The 24,500-nt window shown below is 32.5% G+C and overlaps 1 protein-coding gene across 1 annotated transcript in view; it reads left to right on the forward strand.

Annotated features, from left to right (window-relative positions):
• The window catches only part of LOC129794694 (uncharacterized), a 57,449-nt gene that overhangs the window by 21,302 nt on the left and 11,647 nt on the right, over nucleotides 1–24,500 (forward strand). Inside the window, exon 3 of the mRNA XM_055835539.1 lies at nucleotides 24,302–24,356. Within this exon, the coding sequence (XP_055691514.1) occupies nucleotides 24,302–24,356 (55 nt within the window). The remainder of the gene's footprint in view (nucleotides 1–24,301; nucleotides 24,357–24,500) is intronic.

The raw sequence follows: 24,500 nt of genomic DNA on the forward strand, positions 1-24,500 counted from the left end.
CCATCTTAGGGGACATGAAGCGTGTTAAACAATTAATTGTATTAAATATTTTAAAATGTTTTTTTTACGGTGCGTATGGGTGGTGAAAAATAAATACAATGTTGTTAAATCAGCAACATTTCACACAATATTTATATTTTTTCTTTCATTCTTTTTTTTTGTGTACATTGAAGGGGCTTAAAAGAAAAGAAAATTTGTGGGTTTGATGTTGCAAAGTCAGCACACGCACATTTTCATTTTCAAGATCTTTCGATGGATCTTTTTGTTGCATTTTGAGAGTTTTTTTTTTTTCACGAGAAATTAATGCCTCCTTCTAACGCCTCTTCAGTAGCTCCACACACAACCAAAGAAGAAGTTAAAGAAAAAAAAACAGCATGAATTTATCAGTGAAAACGGGTAGAAAGTAAATAAAATGCATATTACACAGCTTTCTGGACAAACGTACACATAACTTGCTTGAATATTTTCTTATACTCACGTGCTTTGCTTTTTTTTCTTCACAACTTCAACATGCTATATTATGTTTTTTTTTTCTTTCACTACGCGATGACTTTTTCTTGACCACCTTTTGAACACATTCTGAATGTTAAGCACGACATGAAAATATAATGCTCGGCTTTTTTTTTCTTTCTTTTTCACCTTTAAAAATTGTTGAAAAGTCACGAAAGAGATTGCCAGGAAATTGTCATACAATTGGTTTTTTTTTTAAAGTTCTTCTGAACATTTTGACGCCAAAATTCTATCCTCTAATTTATCGCAAAAAAGAAGAAAAAAATCATCAATTTGCCATTTGAGATAGATTTAAATCTCAGAATTTGTCAGCAAGTTCTGGTTAAAGTATTTCTCTGAATTTCCCCCCATCTTACGCAAAATTAATCTTAACTGGTTGAGAGGAAAAAATCAACCTCAAAACCTTCACTTTTTTCCATACAAAAAATTCCACGAAAGATACTTCTTGTGTAGAAGAAGCACTATAAGGAGGAAAAAAACATTACGAAGAACTCGTTTTGTAGATCAAGTTTAAACTTTAAATACGTTAAATATACATAAATACATAATCTTCCTTAGTCAGTCAATTTGTTGTTTTGCCAGATTTTATTTTTAAATTGGCATTTTAGTGCAAATTTTCCGGGATTTCTTTCTCTTTGCGTTACAATTTGCCAGATTTTTTAAAGAAAAAAAAAATAAAGAAATGGGAGAGGGTGTTCTTTAACCCTTTAAGGACCGCGATCAATCTAGCGAGCTGATTGAACTAAAAATAATTTTTGGGGGTTCCTTTGAGCTTAAATAAGAAATTTTTGGCAAAAAATCCCAACTCAAAAATTTTCATTTTTTCGTCCTTCCTGATCCTGTGAGTCCTTGGGGATGTCCTTTTGTGGTCATAAAATGAATAGGGATTGTAAAGACATAGTCTTGTATTAATTTGGACTCAATATTTATGAAATAACTATACAAAATAAAACATTTTCAAAATCAAGTTTTTGGGTCAGCGATGACCCAATGGAACTTAAAGAGTTAAAATCACGATTAAAGAAGGAAAGAAACTGCCAAAATCTTATAAGATTTTATAATCTAAAATATCATTTAACTGACAAATTGTAAGAAAAGATTTATTCCCTTTGTAGAGCAAGAATCGTGAATTACTTTTAGAATAATTTGCAATTTTAATACAAGAGGCAAATAGATCTTACAATTAGATAGATTAATTATCATTTAATGAACAAGATTGTTTTCCTGTATTTGGCAGAAGGAAAGGGAAAAAAATAAAATGTTTTCTCATTAAATTCCTTCACACCCTGAACCATCCCATGGTGTGGATTCCAATGCACCAACAACAGCAAATAAATAAATGTAATATAAATCAAAAGACTTCTCCTTAAGCAATTTATTGTACATCATCTGTCGTCATTGTGTTTATTTTGCAAAGCTCCATCAAAGCTCCTTAGGAAATATATTGAGAATTTTAATTAATTAAAATCTAATAAAAAAAAGTAAATCAAGAAGAAATATGGAGTAGAGAAAATTGTGACATTGACAGCAAAATAACATGAGATCATTTCAATGGTGAGGTGAACAACTCAATGAGGGGAGATTAATTATTTTCACACATCTCTCAATAAATTAATTTCCATTCATAGCATTCTCCCCATTTGTTTTCATGACACACACATTGCTTGGAAAGAAAAAAAAAGTGTGGCAATTTTCTTGGTGATTAACTGAGAAATTCCTCAAATACTTCTTTACTAGTTCACAAACCCATTTAAATTAAAAGCAAAAAAAAGTTATGTTGTGAATTCTGAAGCATTTAGAAATTACAACAAAAAAAAACGTATTTTGTGGGCAGAAGAGAAGCGGCGAAAGAGAGAGAAAAAAAAGTCGAATGGATTACGATTTTGTAATAAATCAATTGAAGGAGGTTTTAGCTTCAACCCAGGAGAGTTAGGTAAATTGAAATGAGGAAGTAAGTTGAAGGTGTTTTATTTTAGCGCCTTCTATTGCGCGCGCGAACTTTTCAAAAAGCTCACACATCCAATTTCATCCGCTATGTGGAACGCATATAGTACCAACCTACCTACAAAAATACTGGAGAGCATTTCACAAGAAAACCCCTATTGAGCTTTGAAAAACTTGAGATCCCACAAGAGAAAGGTATTAGGTGAAATACCGTCGAACGGAGCTAATTTTGGTGAAAACTGGGTTACTTTAGGAGAATTCTGAAAGTTTCTGAAAACTGTTTTCTGACGGAAAATAAGAACGTTAAAAGATAAAATAAATAGCATCTTTTGCTAGCTTTTGAATGATATAAAGTTAGTCTTTTAAAAATCTACGTTAGGATGCCATCTTGAAAAAATATACATATCTTACAAATTTTCAGACAGAAGACTCTTGTTTTTTTTTTAACTTCAAATGAACTTCTAGTTTTCTTGTTAAGTAAAAAACTACATACTCCATTCCCCTCAAATTCTTGCAAATTAAGCCAAAAATCTGCAAAAAAAATTCACAACAGATAACGCTAGTTGTTACAAATAAAAGGTATTCGTTAAATTGTTTTTTGTTAAGAAATTCTCAATAAATATTCTTTAAAGAAAATTCATGTCTTAAGAATTGCTAACAGATGGCACTGATAGTCAATAACAAATTGTCATTTTTATGTGACGTTTTGATAAATCTCTTGTCAATTGAAGGCTTTTTTTAAAATAAAAAAAAAGTTTTTAAAATAATTAGTTTGAGAATTTTTTCAGGTAAATATGAAATTTCACATCAACTAAATATGTAGCAAAGTTACCCCAAAAAACTTCTCCAAAATTTCCCCCATAGACGGTAACGTAAAAGAGGGAGAGAATAATTGCTCATTCGACATAAGAGGTACCTATATAAACTTTTGTTGTTTGTATCAAAAGAAGTAAAACTCCAACCATGTTTTTCTCTCTTATAGGAATCTCCTCTAATGCTACACGGGCTATAGATTAAAGTAAATAAATATCTGAGGTAGTATAAATTAATTTATCCATTGTGTATAATAAAGTGGTACAATAGTCAAGAAATTGTTGGAGTTGCAACAGTACGAGAGATTATGCTCGAACCACGGCAATTTTGCATTTAACAGCCATAAATTTTTCCTCAATTAGTTGGTGTTCCACTTCGTGGCCAACACCAAGTATTGTAATCGTCGGAAAAATCGACCCCCTCAGTTCGGGCTCAAACTTGGTATGAGCACGTTTTAGACATCCCACATTTCGAAAATGGTGGTGGAAAATTTTTGATCCGGCCGGCCTGCCGGTTGTCCTGCCGGTTATCCTGCCGGTTATCCTGCCGGTGGTCGTCATTTTGTCTTATAACTCGAGAACGGCAAGAGATAGAGACTTCGGATTTGAAGTTTTCTATAGAAATGTGGGTGAAAAATTTCATTTTTTCGCATTTTAAAAATCCAAGATGGCCGACGTCCGCCATTTTGAAACATCGTCTACAGGTTCCCTTGTAGCTAGAGGTCTAAAATTATAGTATGTTGTAGAGCTCAGTGAGACGTTTCCATCAATAATTCATACGTGACAATCGGTCAAGCCGTTTAGCAAATATGGCGTTCTAAAGCAAAAAGTGTTTTTTCGATATAACTCGAGAACGGCTTGACCGATTTTGACCATCTTGGTATCAAATGAAAGGTATTGAGTAGCCCTATAACTGTTTAGAACATTTAAAGTTTCAAAAACACCCGCAAGAGGCGCTAAAAACAAAAACAAAAATTGCCTAACTTTAAGGGGCAATATCTCCGAACATCTGTTATCGTTTTCCTTTAAATTTTGATATGTTGTAGCCTGACTCAATATCTTTCACCAGTCCGAAAATGAAGAAAATCTATGTCGCCGTTTAGAAGATATAGCCATTTGAAAAATTCTTGAATTTGAAAAGTTCTAAGAGTCATATCTCCTGAACGGCTTGACCGATTTTGCCCATCTTAGTATCAAATTAAAGGTTTTGCAATTCTCTACAACTTTCTAGAACATCAGAAACCTCTAAAACCATTTCTTCGGGACAAAAAATGCCAAAAACTGTTTTGGTAAAACAAAAATCCACCATTTTGTGTTCTGGAGGTAACCTTGAAAATTATTGAAATTTATGTCAATTTATAGCCTGTTTTAATATCTTTCCAAAACTAGTCAAGAAATTTCTGTAGGTCTTATAGAACCAGAGATATGACCATTTTTATCCATCAAATTGCCGAATTTTACAAAAAAATCAAATTTATCTTCTAATTCGACTCACAAATCGCATTACAACGCATAAACAAACTTCTACACGTTGTGGGACACCAACCCTTATAACTGGACGCGTTATGATTGACTTTCTACCTCTTGTGGCTCGTTTTTATCCCCGCATTTCACTTCCACGTGAAACGCGGGCTTTTCTCCCTCCGGGAAAAACAAATACAAATGGACATTTATGTCTTAACGGGTTTTAGCTGTGTTTCTTTCAGACACAGCTTTTGTGTACCGAGCAAAATCGAAAGTCGTCAGATCGGGCTCAAACTTGGGATGAGCACGAATTAGGGTCCCCACATTCCAAAAAACGTATGCGCCAAAAAAAAATTTTTTCCGGCCGGCCGTCCGTCCGGCCGTCCGTCCGGCCGTCCGTCCGGCCGTCCGTAGTACAACGTTAAATTGCAAGAGAACGGTAATAGATAGAGACTTGCGGTAAACGGCAAAGTTTAAAAGTCGACTGGAAGACGTCCGATTATGACGTCAAATTTTACCCCCCACCCCCCCGTCCGCCATTTTGAATAACCTCAAAATTTTGTTTTCGCTATATCTCAGCCGCTATTATAGCTAGAGGGCTGAAATTTTGATATGTTGTAGGGACCATCAAGACCTTTCCAACGATACCTCATTTTCGAAAATCGGTCAAGCCGTTTAGTCAATATGGCCGCCACAATTTTTCATCGAAAATCGACCATAACTCGAAAACGGCTTGACCGATTTTGATCAACCCGGGGTCAAATGAAAGATCTCAACAAACCCTACAACTCTCTAGAACATCCGAAGTTTAAAAAGTGACCACTAGGGGGCCAAAAATCAAAAACAAGATTTTCGATGAGTTTTCGATGAATATCTCGAAAACGGCGACATAAATTTTCTTCATTTTTTGATATGTTGTAGCTGACCATATTATCTAGCTTCATGCCAAAAATGAAGAAAATCTATGGATCCGTTCTCGAGATATAGCCTTCCAAAGTTGGCATGTCATATCTCGGGTTCTACAAGTCCGATCTTGATCAACTCAAGCGCAAATGAAAGGTTTCGAGAAACCCTACAAATGTCTAGAACATTGCAACTTTGAGAAATGACCGCAAGAGGTGCTAAAGTCAAAAACAAAGTTTTCGAAAATTTCGAACTCGAATTTTTCGAAAATGGCGACATAAATTTTTTTCATTTTTCGATATGTTATAGCTGACTTCAAGACCTTTCAAACAAAAAAAAATTTATGAAAATCTATGGATCCGTTCTCGAGATATGGCCTTCTAAAGATTTCTTAGGGTATGACTTTTCAATTTTTCCCGACTTTGCGCGTATTTAAGTTAATTCGCATTCTAGTTTGCTCTCACAAAATTGGTACACTGAAAGAAACACAGCTCCCGTAAGCTTGGTCAGCTTACCAGTACATTTTTCTTTTCGAAGCTTCAAAAATTTCCCCAGTTGCAGTAAAATCAATTTTTATTACTCTGAAAATTTGCGTAAATGCAACGAAATTTTATGAAAGAATTTCAAAGAAATTCGGTTGAAAGATACTTTTTTCCTTTATTATTAAGACTTATTTCAATTTGAAATCAGCAAAATTACAATCTTAAAAGTTAATTTTTATCTGCATAGAACCTTAGCTGATTTTCTGCTAAATCTAACATGAAACGTAAGAAAACTTACCACTTTGATACAAGAGTTTTGAATGATTATCTTATTTTTTTAACGTTAAGCTATCAAATAATAAACGTTAAAAATTATTTGAAAATTTAAAATTAACTTTACCTTTCTCTTCTAACGTTTGATGTTAATTTTAAACATTTAACGAATCGCTTTTATCATTAAACGTTTCCTATTCTGTCAATTGTCATTAGTTTCAACATTTTACTCGTTTATTTATATTTTATGACTTTGACGTTTCTTTTCTAACGTTTTACGATTCTTTTCAAAATGTTTGTTAATTTCTTTAAATGTTTGACTCGTCCAAAATTTCCTTTTTTGACGTTTCAAAAATTTTATTTTGCTTTTCTAACGTTTGACGTTCCTTTTGAATATTTGTCGTTACTTTTTTCTAACGTGTTTTTCAATAAAAAGAATCTTTTTCAATATTTTTAATCATAAAAATAATTTGTTTTGGGGGATGTTGGTTTAGACACCCAAACTCCCTCCCTGACTACGCCCCTGTGCCGTTGCAATGATTAATTTGTACGATTGGATTAATTTGCCCTGTCTACAGGTTAACGGGGTCCCCCTCAGTTTAAATGGCGCCCCAAAAATTCAATTTAGAGCCTCGGAAATTGTTACAAAATTTTGTGAGCATGCTGTAAAAATATATATTTATTTTGTTATCTCTGTTCCCAAAAAAAATCGTTACACAACTTTTTTATAAAATGAGAATAAAACATTTCTTCTGCACGAATTCTCTTTTTTTTTTCAATTAACTCTTACTCCATTAGGTTTGCTTTTTTCTTCACCTCTCACACCATTCATTGCTGAAATGGTGTATTTCTTATGCTTCGCTTTTATGCTTCCCGTGCGAGAAACTCCCTTGACGGGGAGGGGGGTTAACCCACCAAACGGTGTAATAGAGTTAGAGGAGCCGACCAAAAGTCAATCAATTTAATTTACCTTTAATTGGCAATTAACTTCATTCGCCCAGAGTTTTTTTCTTACACCGACCCAACACACACCTTTTGCACCTGATTGCACAAAAAGTGCAAACATCTTCAATTAATCTTAATAATTTTATTACACTCCGCAACATGAGGTCTCTTCGGGGTTTTTTTGTGCTGCTGCTGCCTGCCCTATTGAAGAATTATATTTCTTCGTTTGACCATAAATTCCATTTGAAGATTCACATGGCGGGAGATTAGAGAGAGAGAGAGGAGGGAAAAAAATGAGAAGTTATTTCATAATACAAAATGACTTTTTCACACACACTTATTTTTCTCGATTAGAGAGATTCATTTCGTTGTAATCTTCATTTTTTTCTTTCTCCGCTTTTGTACCTCTGCGTACGCCATTTAGCAACTTCTTCGAGCTCCCCGTAAGTCCTATTATGCGTTTTTTTTTTTCTTAAATGTTAAAAGTGATACGCTTTTTCAGACACACGCAAAAAGGTACATATTCCGGCATATATTTAGCATAAAATGCCAATTGAAGCTCTTTTTTGGTGGACGCAAAAAGAGCTTCACATTGCGCAAGAATGAATCAATTGTGGAATTCACCTGCTGATGAAAAATTATTCAAACCACCGGATAATTGCTAAATAATTGTCTTCTAATACTCACCATGAGACTCTCCTTATGTATTATGAGATATTAATTTAATTATGGGCAAATTGGTGGATTAATAAGAAAAAATAGCAAAATTTCATTGAAAGTGTGAGCTTTTCTATACAAATTAGTTGGTATACCACAATCGTGGCATACCAAGTATTGTAATCGTCAGAAAAACCGACCACCTCAGATCGGGCTCAAACTTGGTATGAGCACGTTTTAGACAACCCACATTCTAAAAATGGTGGTGGAAAATTTTTGATCCGGCCGGCCGGCCTGCCGTTGGTCCCCATTTTGCCTTATAGCTCGAGAACGGTAATAGATAGAGACTTCCGGTTTGAAGTTTTCTATAGAAATGTGGGTGTAAATTTTCATATTTTTGCATTTTCAAAATCCAAGATGGCCGCCGTCCGCAATTTTGGAATACTGTCAACCACTTCCTTTATAGCTAGAGGTCTGAAATTTTAGTATGTTGTAGAGCTCAGTGAGACGTTTTCATCAACAATTCATACTTCAAAATCGGTCAAGCCGTTTAGCAAATATGGCGGCCTAAAGCAAAAAGTGTTTTTTCGATATAACTCGAGAACGGCTTGACCGATTTTGACCAACTCAGGCTCAAATGAAAGGTTTCAAGAAGCCCTACAACTCTCTATAACATTCCAAGTTCCTAAAATGGCCACAAGAGGCGCTAAAATCAAAAACAAAAATTGCCGAACTTTAAGGGGCTATATCTCCGAACATCTGTTATAGATTTCCTTTAAATTTTGATATGTTGTAGCCTGACTCAATATCTTTCATCAGTCCGAAAATGAAGAAAATCTATGTCGTCGTTTAGAAGATATGACCATTTGAAAAATTCTTGAATTTGAAAAGTTCTAAGAGCCATATCTCTTGAACGGTCTCTCCGATTTTGCTCAATTTGGTATTAACTTAAAGGTTTTGCAAAACTCTACAACTTTCTAGAACATTAAAAACCTCTAGAACCATTCCTTGAGGTCAAAAAATGCCAAAAACTGTTTTGGTAAAACAAAAATCCGCCATTTTGTGTTCTAGAGGTGACCTTGAAAATTATTGAAATTTATGTCAATTTATAGCCTATTTTAATACCTTTCCAAAACTAGTCAAGGAATTTCTGTAGGTCTTATAGAACTTCAGATATGAGCATTTTTATCTTTCATATTGATGAATATCATAAAAAAAATCAACTTTGCCTACTAATTCTGCTCACAAATTAAATTACAACGCATAGACTGACCCATCCGCGTTGTGGTATACCAACTCTAATAACTGGACGCGTTATGATTGACTTATTATTGCGAAGGATTAATTTTTTTAAATGGATTAGGGAATGTTTTTGGTTTAAATTCTGCAGTAAAAATTAACCAAAATTGATGAGTTTTATCCCAACTGACGTCATGAAACGAATAAAAATGCATAAACTCCTTTGAAAAGTATTCTCTTAAGATTCTCGCGAATACGTTATTTTTCTTGAACTCTCTGCAAGAATTCTGTTTGTCCCCTTTTAGAACTTTTGGTTTATATCGTTTGGGACTTTAGCAGCATAAACTCCTTTCTCACAAGAATAAAAAGATTATTTTTTTGTATTGAATTTCAATGCTTCAATGATGCTAAAGTAATGGTTTTTATGCAAAAAAATCCACCTTATCTTCTCCTGTAGATGATGAAGCTTGAGACTTCTCATAAAACATTTAAAGACTCTTCTCATGAAATTTTACGAAAACTTTAAAAAATAAAAAGAATAAAAAGTTAATTCGCTATTACCCGGACCCGGAAGTCTTCCAAAAACTCACCAAAAATTTTGCAAATAAATTTGCAAATGTCAAGCATTGTAGCATTTGCAATTAAGAATTGTCAAAATAAATGACCTTTTCTCCGCAGCTTTTAAGTTGCTTTTAAAGGAATTTCTTTAAGTGATTTTTTTCTAAAGCATTTTAAGAGTCATTTTCATAAAGTGATATAATTTTTTTTTCCAACGTTTACCACTAAAAGAATTATACATAATCACCGAAGAAAATATTTAGTTAAAAAAAAAAGAATGAGGAATTTCACGTGGAAGAAAAATGTAATTTCACGTTATTCACAAAGGGTGGATAAGTGGTTTATAAAAAGACTTTCCCACGCAATGAGTGACCGTAAAAATTGTCACAATTTCACATGTATAAGCGCACCAACATTATGTACATACATATACCCACCTGGCAAATAATTGCTGTTTATTAAATCGCTATATATGGCGGGGGGCGACTAATTAGTAGTTTGTCGTTCAATTGAATTTTAAGAAAAAAAGGTGAATGAAGTAAAAGAAAAAAAAATAGAAAGGAGAGAATGTTTCAAAAGCAAATAAATGGAAAATTGAGTCATTAAAAAGCCCACACTGAGAGTTAAATCCTTTTTTTCTTAGAGTTTATTTTGTGTGCAAACGTAGTGGAATTGAATATGCGATGAGCATAAAAGAGGTGTTTAAAGAAGTCATACGTTGTGCCATTTCCACCCATTTCCCACCTCAAAGGGGAGGACCCCGTGAGAATGTTCATCTTTGACCCCCACTACAAACAACTCTTCTTCGCGTCAATCTCTTTTGGACAAATCAATTAAAATTCTTTTCATTTCTTTCTTCTTCCTGATCTCCAACGTCGCGCCGCAATGATGCTTTTGGCGGGAGATCTTTTCTCGTGTGTCGAATGAATGCGGGAATGTTAGAGCAGTACGAGATGTCGTCGTAAGAGACCTTTTAAATGCAATAAAATACAAATGGCACCTGGACACATCAACATTGTGATGAAATTCACCAAAGAAATCCACACATGCGATTCACCAGCAGCATATTTTAAGTGCTGCGCATGTTTTCTGTGACATGTGGATGATGTTTTTTAACGTGCCTGTTCAGGTACCCATCAAACCATCTTCTTCGCACTGACTCAGTGCAACTTTCCCATTTTTTTACTTCTTCAATACTTCATGCGTCCACCACAAGGGGGAAAATCAAAGAAACGAACAAAATGAAATCATTGGGAAATGTGTGGAAATTTTCACACGATCCCATCGATTGGCACAAGTGACTTGTTGGGGTGAAAGAAGTTGAAAGTCAAATGGTAAATAATATATATTGAAGAATTATGTGAGGTGAATACCATAGGGGCTGTCAAATGGTGCATTTGAGATCACACAGGCACGTTTTATTTGTACATCGATTTGTTACACGCATTTGACCTATTAATAATGATTCTTTTTAGTCTTCATCATGCTCTGAAATTGTGGAATTCTCCAACTAATCTTTACGCATTCAGAGGCATCACGAATTTTTTGCAAAATACATTTTTTTTAAAAGAAATTGGGCCTGATGAAGGAGATTCTAAAGGCATCGAAATGTCTGTTTAGAATAATTATTTTGGAAAGGTTGAAGATAGGTGTATTTTCTGAAACTTTTGAAGGCGCTCATTAACTAGGGCTACATGTGTTGAAATTTTGTAAAATTAACCCTTTTGCTTTCATTGGGTACGCTCTGACCCAAACATGAAACATTAGATTTTCATCAATTTAATTTAAATGAAGTATTTTTCCAATTTACAAATGTCTTTAATTTACAAAGAAAACAGCGAAGAAAAGATCGTATGTTTCAACGTTCATACATGTTTCATAATGATCACGAGAAACATTAGGACTTTTTATCAAAATATTTATATTCTATGGATAATTTTAAAGCATATTTCTGAGTATAAAATCTTGTTCAGCCTCTTCTGCGTAGGATTAATACATCAGTAAATTGGAATAAAAATTTATTCAAATTCGGTTAAATAAAATGTTTCACGTTTTGGGTTACGTTTCCAAACGTGAAACACTTTATTTTCCCAAATTTTACATAATTTAAATGTTTTTCCAACTTATGAATGCGTTAAATTTACGTAAATTAGGCAAAATAAGACGTTCTGACTGTGAGAAATATTTTCTGAGAACATCCATAGAATAAATATTGCGATTAAAAGATACCGCATGTTTCAATGTTTCACGTAGACGCGAAAAGGTTAAGTCTGAAACATTCTTCATACTTAATTCAATTTTAAATAAAATATTTCCTAATTCACAAAAAATTAACGAATATTCTCAACTTTTTCTTCCATCACGTACAAAAAAATATTTTAAAAATAAAATACCTTCTTTAAAGCATTTGGTAGCCCCTTAAATTTTGTCAAAGTGGAACAAAATATTTCTCCTGGGCAATGGGTTACACTGCAAAAAAAAAACTGCCGTCGTCTGAGAAAATTTATGACTCCACACAAAGTTCATGAATATTGAATTTGCAGCACTTTCAACGAGAAGTTCCATCACATACTAAAGTGAAAAGCTCTCGGAAAATTTTGCTGAAAACTCCCAAAAAAAAATTCCTCCCTTCGGCAACTGGCTGATTGTTCGTTCATATTATCTTCTCATGTACCACGTGTTTGATTTCTTGAGTCAGCCTTTTGGAGGGGAAAATCAGGGCGAAATTTTTTCTTAATGTAAAATTGTCGGCAAATGTTTAAATTTATCACTCTCACATAAAGTATCGATTAAGCGGAGCTGTCTCCCAAAAAGGTGGAGTGACTTGCAGGCAAAGTCATTTATCAGCAGGAAGTTTCTTCTCTCTTTAACCGTCCCTTTCGCCAAAGTCATTTTTAATTGTTTCTTCCACACACAGCGGACGTGTTTAAGAAAATTGGCGGCAATTGTAAAATGTCAGTTAACCCTTTTGCGATCACATGAAACATCTTCTTTTGTCTTTTTAAACTTTTGAAAAGCAATAAAGATAATTCAAATTCAGGAAAATTGTACATTTCAAGATTGAGTCAAAGTATGATCTAAAATGAACCTCAAAGGGTTAACATTTATTCGAAACACAGCAGATAATAACATACTTGTGGCGAATCGTTGAAGAAAAAAGTTGAAATTCTCTTAATCAAATTTAAATGCAACCTTTTGACCTCGCTTGGACATCGCGCGCCCTCCCCCAATCTCTTGTGGATGAATTCCAAGAAAAGTGATTTCATTTGAAATTATCGCACAGCAGGAGAATTGGCGTCAACAACAGCGCGAGGAGACCTTGCAAAAGCGGTGCTAATGTTGCGCAAATATCAAGGGTGATTGCGGATCTGTGTTGAAAAAGGGCGTCAATGTTTTAATGATTTTTTTTTTCATTCTCTCGAAAGCGACGAAAATCGCCATGTAATTAAACTTTTCATTGATTCGTCATCTCTATATAGTAGGTAATGATTCATTCCACTATGCATTTTATGACATCATTTTTAGAGCAACATAAAATGAAGTTTTGCAAAGTTTTCTTCTGCTATTTGCAGATTTTACAAAATATCGTGAAATAATTCACATTTTTTTTTGCAAATCGAGCATGAAAGGGTTAAATGTAAGACGTTTTTAAAACAAATAGAATAATTTTTATATTCTCATATGTTTTTAAGCAAAATTGAGCGTGCTGTACAATGTTTTTGAAGGTTGATCCTTTTTGTTTTAAGATGAAAAATTATTCATTGAATCACTGATGCATATGCTTCATACACAAAAGCGCAAGATGAGATGAAATAGGGGCGTGACTTTTGCATTTTTTAGACAAATCTGTGAAGAATTTATCTCAATATTAGAACTTTATTCAATGAGAATAAGTTTTAGGCTTTTATTGAGATTCTTTTGGGCCTCCAAAAGACTTGTTAGGCCCGTACATAGACTCCTCGCAAATTCAATGATGAAAATAGACATCATTCTCCCCATAAAGTGTGTGGAATTGCTAAATTTTAAATCCTCATCAGCAGGAATGTTTAGAAATGTGAGAATCTCAAAATCAATTTGTTCCACTTTGTATGTAGTCATTGTTCATGACTCTATTTGGGTGGGGGAGTCATTAAGGAAAGTGAAGTGATCATTTTCGTAAAAATTTTTACATAACAGAAGGAAAAAAAAATATCAACAAATTGCACGGTGTGACGCCTCTTAATTTAGCTTTGAAAAAAAAAACTAACAGCAATAGAGAGAGATGTAATGTTGGGGAAAATGAGCTGAAAATGTGATATATGATCGACTATAATTGACCGGAACGATCAATGGAAAAAAAACTCTACCGGTTTGCACGAAAACAATGAGCAATTGTCGCTCTTTTTTTTTAACGTTCGCGCACCCGCCAAGATGTAAAAAAAACGAGACTTCTTAAAATATCTCACATTAAGTAAAAATAATTGAGATATGCGAACAATCACATTTTGTTTGCGGTGTGTAGGTGAGCGTGAACACGTGAATATGATCTTTTTTAAATTCATTTAAATCCACTCAAAAGTTTATCCAAGAGTTCATGCTTTGTGGGGTGTTTTTGCACCCAAAAAAAATGAGGCTTTTAACCTCGAAATTCAAAATGAAAAATTTTTGTCTGGATTGTTTGAATTATTTATCGCGACAGATCACGACACATTTTGCAGTTTTTTTCTCTTTCTTTTTCAAGTCATTGCAAAAATCCTTCTTGGGCGAAATTCCTTCTCACCAATCTCGCGGCTTTAATTGCACTTCGTGACAAAATAATTTCTCAATCATGCCCCAAACACAAAACACCTTCTTGAAATTCCAACCACTTCACCCACCGCGAATTAAACTGAAAAAAAAATAAAAACGTATGAGATGACTTTTATGTTGCCTTTTTGGTGGAATTAAATTGATTGAAAAATATATATTTCTCCTGTATAAACTTTCAATACGAAATTATTTTGCAAATAATTTTTTCCTCACTGCAGGTATTTTTTTTTCTGTCGCAAGAGGAGCTTCGTAAAATTAATGCAACTGATGGACAGGAGGATAAGTTTTTTTTAGAGGTGTAATTAATTAATTTACGACACCCATCAATATTTTTTAATGTCTCAAAATGAACTTCCTTGAGGATGAGAATCAAAAGAGAAGAGGAGAAAAAATTGTAAAGTTTTTATGATTTTATTTTTAATTTAATGAATTTTGTTAACCTCTAGAGTGCCGAGTATGGGGTCTCTTGGGGACCACAGAGTTATTATTTTTCAGCTCTTATAATTTTCACTTTAAAGTTCATTCTGACTTGTTCTAATGAATAAGTATTAAGAACTTCTTAAAATAAGAATTTTTAACTTTTCTTAACCCTTTTAACCCCCAATTTTCCACCGTGAATTGCATATTTAGCGCCTCTGATGAATTCCCTTCAAAAAACACAAAAAAAACTCTCTGAATAAGCTCTTTTGAATTACCTACATAGTATTACTTTGTCTCTTCAACAACACACACACAAAAAACATTCTTTCTCCATTTTAAACCATTCACAAAATCACAAACCATAAACACACAACATTCTTTGCCGTGTTTATGGGCAAATTGGTCTGTTGGAAGGTATTTAATTAAATTAATTTGATGCACAGATAAAAAGTTTGTTTTTATTAAATTGTGCGTTTCATTTTCTATTAATTTTAGCGCTTCGTTTAGTTGTGGAAAAAAAATTGTCATCAAGATTGTTGAGAAATTACGTGATTTTTATCAATTTTCTCTGTAAATTGCATAGGGGATACTGGGGTTGATACAGGATTTAAGGTTATATTTTTCAATTTAACCTCATCTGACCTACAATTTAAATCATTGAAGCTTTCCTTCGTTCAATTCAATGACTTTTTCTTCGTTAAAAAGTGTTTGATGTATTACTGATTTCGACGTAAAAAAAATATTCCTTTGACAATTTTAAAATTTAGCCGACTTGAAGATAAATTTTCTACAAAATCTTCATAATTTATACATTTAAAGATATTTCAGAAAATTCATAAAATTAATTAAATAAAATTAGCAAAAAGTAACCCCACTCTCCTCTACAATTTTTTCCATTTTTCCTTTACAAATTGTTGACTAATTTTAGACTTCCTCTGCAGATGAGCTGTAAAAAAAAGAGAATTGCAAAAAATACGCGTGTGTCTGTGGGAAAATCAACTCAAGATCACTTTCTGTGAGGGTTTGGTTGATTTGCAAATAAATAAATAAAAAAACAACATGATCAGCGTCAATGCAAATGAAATTGGTATGATTGAACATCATTACTGACCACCCGACAGATCACACAGAGTGGTAACAAGCAATTTAATTTGATTTAAATATCCACTCTCATTTTCATCAATTAATTCCCATCCGCAACGTCCAATGGCTAAAGAAAAGCAATATTAATAGAAATAAACATGGAGTAATTTGCACATGGAATGTGCGAGCGTGAAATGAAAAATACAGATGAATATTCAAAATAAACATCTGAACGAATTCCACTGCAATGTACAATAGGGGAGGTTGGGGTTAATTTCTTTTTCTTTTCTTTACAGACTTTTTTTTATATTCTTTAAGACACTTTATAGAGTTTCTAACCTCAAATTATTATTCAAAGATTAAATGGCGTTCAAATCAATTTTTTAGTGTTTCATTTTCATTATGTTAATGAGATTAATGGCGGGGCTAGTTATTACGCACCATTGGGGCTAAAAGCTACAACGTATTTTTAGTTAAGAACTAAGAGAATTAATAAATCTCAAATGGTTTATCACGTTGAGTAAAACTATTAGTAAAAAGAATATTTTGAATAGCTGCAGTAAAACTTAATCGAATTTTAACAGTTTTAGGTTATGTTATCTTTAAAAACTGTTAAATTAAATACTGTGATTATGAGATTCTAGTTGGAATTCAGTCATCTACATTTTAGCTGAGATTCTTTCATTTTATCAGTTAAATAATGTCACAAGATTCTCACAGGAGTTGTAATTTAATCTATTTTATCTAGAAAATGACAGATAAACTTTGACAAATGTCAAAAAAGCGTTCTTTTAACCTCAAATGTCAATTTGTATATAAAGGTAAATTTAAAATAAAATTTATACTGAATATTTTTACGAAATACCTCTAGAATTGTTTTCTTGGCGATTAAACCGTTTGTAAAAAAAAGAAAATTAATTGAAATTTGTTCTAAAGATATTTCAATGAAACATGTGGCCCCGCCTTTCCCTAAAGAGGAGTTAACAATTAAATAAATAAGAGCACATCATACACATAGGCCGTCTTTGAAACTTTCGCTCTCAAAAGCTCCATTTTAGATGTGATATGTTAAATAAAAGTCTCTCTCTCTCTCTGTCTGTTTAACCTTCTCAAACAGACAAAAGTTAATTGACACGACTGCGAACAACTCTTACTTTTTCATCTCATTGGCATTTGAAAAGAGAAGCATAAAATTATAACCCATTAATGATAACTTATTTTTTTCTTTCGTTAAATTCATTTCAAATGATATATTTTTCGCGTGCAAAAATGTCTCGTCGATCGACTTTTTAAATATTCAGCAACTTCTCTCTACCTGAATATGCCTCTTTTGTGGTTATTTTGATGAAATAAATAAAATTCATATTGAAATGTCGCCTTTAAATTTTTTTCCCCCAAAAAAGGAAATACTAAATCAAACACAATTAATTCGATATTGTTGTGCTTCAGAAAAAGCTTCAAAATTTATGTGTCTATTTTTGGGCAACTTTTCATATTAAATGAAGAAAAAAAAACTTTTTCATTTCAAAATAAAATGAGAGAGAGAGAAAAAAAAACATCAGGACCAACTGCACGGGGCTGTAAATTACAAAACACGATGCGCGAGTACACACAAAATAAAGAAATTCGCGTGTATAATGCACAAAACTTCAATCATTTATCATACAACTTTATTATTTACTTTCTCTATTAAATCCACATGGTCATATAGTGCACGATTTTCATGTATTTTATTGACATGTATGTACCTACTCTCAATGGATGGACTTCTCTATCATTGAGAGCTCTCTCGCACTAAATGGTCTATAAATTGTTTCTTTTTTCTCTCATTTTTCTTCTTGTCAATCTCCATTCAAAGAAGATTCACTTTTTCACGATGAAGAAATCGTTATTTTAAGGAGAAAATTAAATGTCAAACGTTTGAAGAGAAACGTCAAACTTCAGAATAAACGTTTGAGCACGAAACGTCAAACAATAAAATGAATGAATGATGGTAAGGAAACGTCAAACGTTAAGGAAGGACCGTAAAAAGTTGAGAAAGAAACGTTGAACGTTAGGATAAGTTTCAAACGTTGAAATTGAGTTTAAACGTTAAATATTTAAAATAAAACCGTTGAGCTAAAGAGTGGTGCAAAGTTACTTTGAATGGACTACCTATGCAACAATTAATAAATCTTGAAAGCATAAATCTCTATAAAGAGAGAGAAAGAGAAGGAGAGAGAGAGCAAAGAAAAGTAATAGAATCAACCACCTTCAATTTCATGCCGATAATTTGCTAAACCGTAACTACTTTGCCAATAAATTACACGTCTCCGTGCCATTTAATTACACCATCGCGTGATTTAGAAAATTTTCACTCTCTGTAAGGGGTTTACCCTCTTTTCGCACAAGAAAAAAATTATAGAAGCCAGACACAACAGAAAATTCAAAATGGTAATTGCTCAATTAGGGAGGAAAAACCTCACACTTGATTTCTAAGTTCATTCAAAACAAGAGAGGTCAATAATAATTCACAGAATTTTAGGTTATGTACAGTAAAAGTATTTTTTTTAATCAAACAGTGAATAATTTCATTGCTAAATCATTAAGGAATTCTTAATTCTTATCGGAAATCTATTTCTCAATGACTTTTCAGTTAAATAAGAAAATTTTCTGATAATTAAGGTCCTATAAGAAGTTTCCGGAAAAAAAACTTCCGAATAAACATTTGCTTACTACCAGAGAGAATATTGTCGGTCTATTTGTTAATTTCTAAAGGTTCTACGAATAGAAAATAATAAATATTCGAAAAACATTTTAGATGCTTTGTAATTTAGCTCTAGGGATTTCCGGAAAAATTTCCGGATTTAAAAAAGTCACTCAAATTTCGCTGAAATTTTAAAATTTAAAAAAATCATAACTCTGCATAATGTCCTTTTCCAAGAACTAATTTTAAGCATTGAGGAAGAAAACGAAGAAATTCATTTCGATTTTTTTTTCAATCAAATCAATTTGACGTATCGAAGATCTTCGTGTCTTTCTTCAGGAACGAATTATTAGGAAGATATTCTTAATTTATTTTGTGTTGCCTCTATAAGGCTACAAAGAAACTTTTCATAGTGTTTTCCCAAGAAGAGGACGAAGAAATCATTCAAAATAATTACCAAAATGCTAAATTAAAGTAATTTCTTCATTAAAAAAAACTAAAATTTTAATGCATTTCCCTCCCGTTTTATGTTTCTTCTATGCTCTGCAGCAAAGTGCTAATCTTCTACAACATAGAGATGGAATGAAAAAAAATTGATGCAATTTGAATTGATTGAAAGAGTTCAATACAAATTATAGTAATTGGATGAAAAATATTGTATAAAAAGGCTGATGAGGAATTTCCATCGTCACGATGTAACATAAATTGGCCAATTGATAAATTCCCCGCGCGAGAATTTTTTTTTTCATCTTCATTCTGTGCGGAGACTTCTTACATCTGATTGTGTGTCATTTGATGGATTTTCTGTGTGCAGCACATGAAGGTCACAAAACACATTTGGATGGAATTAAATGCATTAAAAAGTCTTGTCCAAGAAAACTATATTCAGTTCTTTTGCATTTCACGCTGTCCCCCTCAGCCTCTTGAAGATTTTAAATATTTTAGCATACAATGAAGATGATTTTTTTATTCTTGCAAATTTTATTGTACAAATAAAGCGACAGAATCTTCCATCTTTAATTTAAAGTTCTCTCACTGGGTGTCCCAGCAGGAGTATTTATTTAACAACAACAAAAAATGATTGAGAATAACCTCCTCAAGAGTTTGTTTGCTTGTTTATCTCTTCGATGAATTCTTGGTGATAAACATTTAATATATAAATATAAGAAGAAAAAAACTCAGCGTGGGTGGGTTAATTTTTGCGGAAACAACGTGCGCGCGGTTTCATGCCTTTGAGATTTATTGCATTTTTCTGGAGAGGCGCGTCAAATGATTTAATGCCGCGAAATCTCCAGCACCATCAAACGTGCTAACTTCTCCATGAAGTCGGGGAAAAAATTGCTATATAGAGACATCAGATTCAGAGAAGAAAAAAATTTGCAGCTCAAGTGCATTATTTTGCTTATTCTCATGCAAATTAGTTGATGTGATTGCCATTTTTGCCTCTACAGCTGGAGGTACACAGAAAAAAAAGAGCTTGAAAGACGTCATCGCACTATAAGAAGTTTTCTAAGGAAGGGAAAATACATAAAACACTTAAGAAAAATTAAGAGAAAAGGAAAAAGAAATAGAAAATTCTGTCAATGAGACCTTTAACTCTTGGACGATCGAGGTTTCTAACCTCAAAAGTTTGACCTTAATTTTCTCTTTAAAAAAAAATATGTTTCTAAGTTTTCTTTCGACAATATTGAAGTAATGAAGCTCCCCTATACACAGATATAGAATTTATCACGAAATATTAAATAGATTTTAATTCTGTAACGACTGAAAAAAATCGAATTGGCCACTTTGGCCAGCAAAATCCTCCAAGGGTTAAGTCTGCGGTTTGATTCACATCTTCCTTAAAGTCTAAACACTGGAAGAATTTCTCTCTGTGTTGCAGAACAGCGAAGAACGATGAGAAAATTTATTAGCTTTATAAATTTTTAAATAAAATGAATACATTTCACGAGATTTTTTTATTAGGGGTTGGTAATAAAAAGAAATCTGGGAAATTTATGAACAATTTTGTATATTTTTTATGCTTCATTTTGTTCTTTATGCAGGATAATATTTTATTTTGTTTTAAGAAACATTTTCGACAATTTATTTGCCAAAGAATTCCTTTTGGGTTGTTAAATAAACTGTGAGAGCATGAATCAATGAAAAAGTTCCTTAAAAGCTTTCTTGACATTTTCTTTTTATTTTTATATTATCCTAAATCGTCAGAAAAATTATTTTAAATTAATTTTAAAAATATCTTTCGGTCACTTTTGGTCTTTCTGAGTATTTTTTTTTGTATGATAAAACTGTATGTTTTTTATGTAAGCAAATAGAATGCCAAAATGACATAATATCTTCCATAATCACTTGAAATTCGCCGTGTTATATGTATACCTTCTTTTTTTCATCCACTTAACCCACCTGTTTTATTGTTAAATTTTATTATTTGCCCAGTCTTGTCTTGTATGTTTTTTTTTCATTGCTCTACAAATGACTTCTATGTGCAATTAGTGCTCCATAAAAGACCCCCGAAAAGGGGGCTTTCAATTGAATAATTTACAACATGTTGGTACATTATCTTATCTCCCAAATCAAACTCTTTTTTCAATTCTTTTTTTTCTCCCACAGATTTTCGCTTTAAGTGAAAGATTCAAACGATTCAAGCATATTTAGAGAAGGAAAAGTAATTGAAAAATTTTCAATATGCAAATCAGTTCAATTATTTATTTATTTTTCAATCTAAAATGTGGTGGAAAGTTGTGCTCTAAAATAAACAATGTCCACGTCTATTTTATTTGTCTCTCAAATCTCCATTCAGAAGTCTTTTCTTTATATTATATTTCATTGAACATGTGCTTGAGAATTTATTGGTGCAAAGAGATTTTTTCCACCGCAGAAGATTTGTTTTTTAACGGTTTTGTATTGAAATCAATTTATTTTGTGAAATCATGTGCTTGGCCCATCGTGTGGAAGCTTTCAAAGCATTGGATTTTCCGTGGAAGTACTTGATGGTTCCGAAATTTTGGCATTTTAAACTAATTGATTTTTCACAATTTGCACGTGAAATATGACTCGAGAGGGCTGATAAGTAATCGAAATGTAATGCTTGGATTTTAAAAAAATAAAACTTGAGTATTTTTCTTTATTTTATTTTATTTTTTATCATGACATGATGTAAAAAACCATTTTTAAAGGATTTTTTCAGTTAAAAATATTCTTCTGAAGTCTGTGCTAGAATTTTTACTCAACTTTCAGAAAAACATAGATTCCTTAACCTATAAAACGTTCTGAGACAATCAAATTTCTCATTTTTCTAAACTTTTCCTTAATTATGATTTAAAATGGTTTAATTCTAACCTAATATTAATTTATCTGTTAATATTTTAATTACTCAGTGACGCAACTGCTAATTCAAAAAGAATTCTAACCTAAAAAAAACTCAAAAATACTCAAAAGTACTCAAAAATATTTTTAATACTTCTAAAGGTCATAAACCGTTCCCCCCCTACACCCTTAAAAACTTTAACCGACTGAAACCTGAAACGTCAAATTGTTTGTAAAAGATTTCACAGCAAAACCCCCAAAATTGCAAGTTATCAGCCCCTTTTCAAATTAATTACATTCCTCAAAGACGTTGCAAATCCATCAAATATTCATTGAGAAAATCAATTTTATTTCGTAGACAGTATTTCCGACCTTGTCTCTGGAAACTACGAGGAAGTACGTCAAAGAGTTAATTTTTAATTAATTTTCAACCTCAAACAATTGAAGAAAATTCGACAATTCACACAATGTGATGTGCTTTGATACCTCCAAGAAAATTATCTTCTTCATGCTCTTTTCCCGCCTTTTCTCTCTCTACCACTCAGGTGCAAAATAACAAATTACAAAAGATGTTTAATGAACAAATAAGGAAGTAAAGGTTGCACAGAGAGAGAGAAAGAATTGCTCAATTTTAGCTGGAGTGAAAGATGCAATAAAAGATTGTGTCCGCCCTCAAAGAAGCCCCCAAAAGACATTCATCGTTCCTTCAAGATTTTTTTCTTCATTTATATTTGGAAGAGAAAGAAGTGAGGAGATTTAATTATTTTGCCAGAAGATTAATTTCTCTCTGTCCAGATTTAATTGAAATTTATGTGAATTTATGTGTCTTTCAGTGTTATTAATCATATGCACTCAAAAAAGGCTTCTGTGTGCCTTTTGAGATGGTCTAAAAATTTCTTAGAGGCGTTTTAATGTTGATAAGATCTTTTTGACACCAATAAGACAATCGTGACTCTTTTGGGATTGATTCGCAACCCTCTTGCGACTCATTTTGGTAGAACTTTTATCAATGCACGAAGAGATATTTAGGGGAGAAGTGGGGGCAGTAGCATGGTCCAGCATATAATTTTCAGTTACGCGTTTTGTGTAAATTGTAGATGATCCACCGTGCGCGGACTCTGGATGCCCTTTCACTTTTCTCACGTCTTCTGTGCGAAGGAGGGAATTTATGTTTGTTGCAAATTGAAGGCGGGAGGATTTCTCATAAATTCATAATATTCCACTTATTTGAAAAATTTAACCCTTTCACGAACGCAGTGTTTTAACTTCTAAAGGAATTTTAAAAAGAAAAAAATAACCAAAAAAAAGCGTTTAAAATTCAAAAACTTTTAAAATGTTTTTTTTCAGCTATGATTGTGAGCTGACGCACTAACTTTATTCAATTTTGAAGAAAGCTAACCTCAAAATATCAAAACTGAAAAGTTCTAGTTGAACATTAACCTATTTCTGACGTAAAAGAATTTCTGACTTTGGATTCTTTATTTAAACATTGTTTTTCAAAAGTCCGTATATTTAGTAGCTCTTTTCATTTAAATTCAGTTAGAAATATCATGATTCTAACCTCAAAATCACCTTTCAATCAATAATCCTTCAATATTATTAACTTTAAGCACATTAAGTAACTAAACTCGAGTTAAGAGACTCCCAGAAAAATGTCTTCAAACAGACCCATATGCAACAAACAAGTCTCTTATTCACCTGACTAAACTTTCGTGAATTTTTCATGAGCACATCAGGGTTAAAAGATTAATCATTTGACTTACCTGAAGCCTCTTCTCAGTAATATTTAAATTATTTTCCAACCAAAAGATTATCTTCAGTGCAAAGAAAACTTCTTCTTTTTGCTCGATTATGCACCTTTGCGATGCTCAGACCAACATTAATTTGTATGCTGTGAAAATGTTGTTCAGTTGTACATGAATCTGGGGTGATATAGTGAAACTTTTAACTAATAAATTGCAATAATACCGCATCTTCTTGAATAATTACCATCATCTCTTTGGCAGCGCTTTAACACGACGATGCGCAACTTCTCTGACGGCGCACAATTGTTGCTAAAGACTCTGCCGTGCGTGTGAAATGAGTTATTGAGGGGAGAGAGGGGCAATAAGAGTACTAAAAAAAATTGAATAACATCGATTAATCATTTTCTCATCTCAATTTCTTCAAACGTGTGTAAAATTATGTTAAACACTGAAATAACTTTTTTTTCTCTTTTTTTATTCTTTCAGATGCGACGGCGGTCTAGAATGAAGACTTTGAAGATTCTCCATCCAATTACTCAAGGTAAACAATTTTTTTTCTTATAAAAAATATATTTTTATCATTTTTTTTTAAATAAAAATTAATCAAAAGTTAGTTTTGTTAGGTTTTAAAATTCGAGTTTTTCAGGAATTTTTCATAAAAGACATTTTTAGTGATAATTAACTC

This window comes from Lutzomyia longipalpis, chromosome 4, assembly GCF_024334085.1.
Source record: "Lutzomyia longipalpis isolate SR_M1_2022 chromosome 4, ASM2433408v1".
NCBI classification, from domain to species: Eukaryota; Metazoa; Arthropoda; class Insecta; order Diptera; family Psychodidae; genus Lutzomyia; species Lutzomyia longipalpis.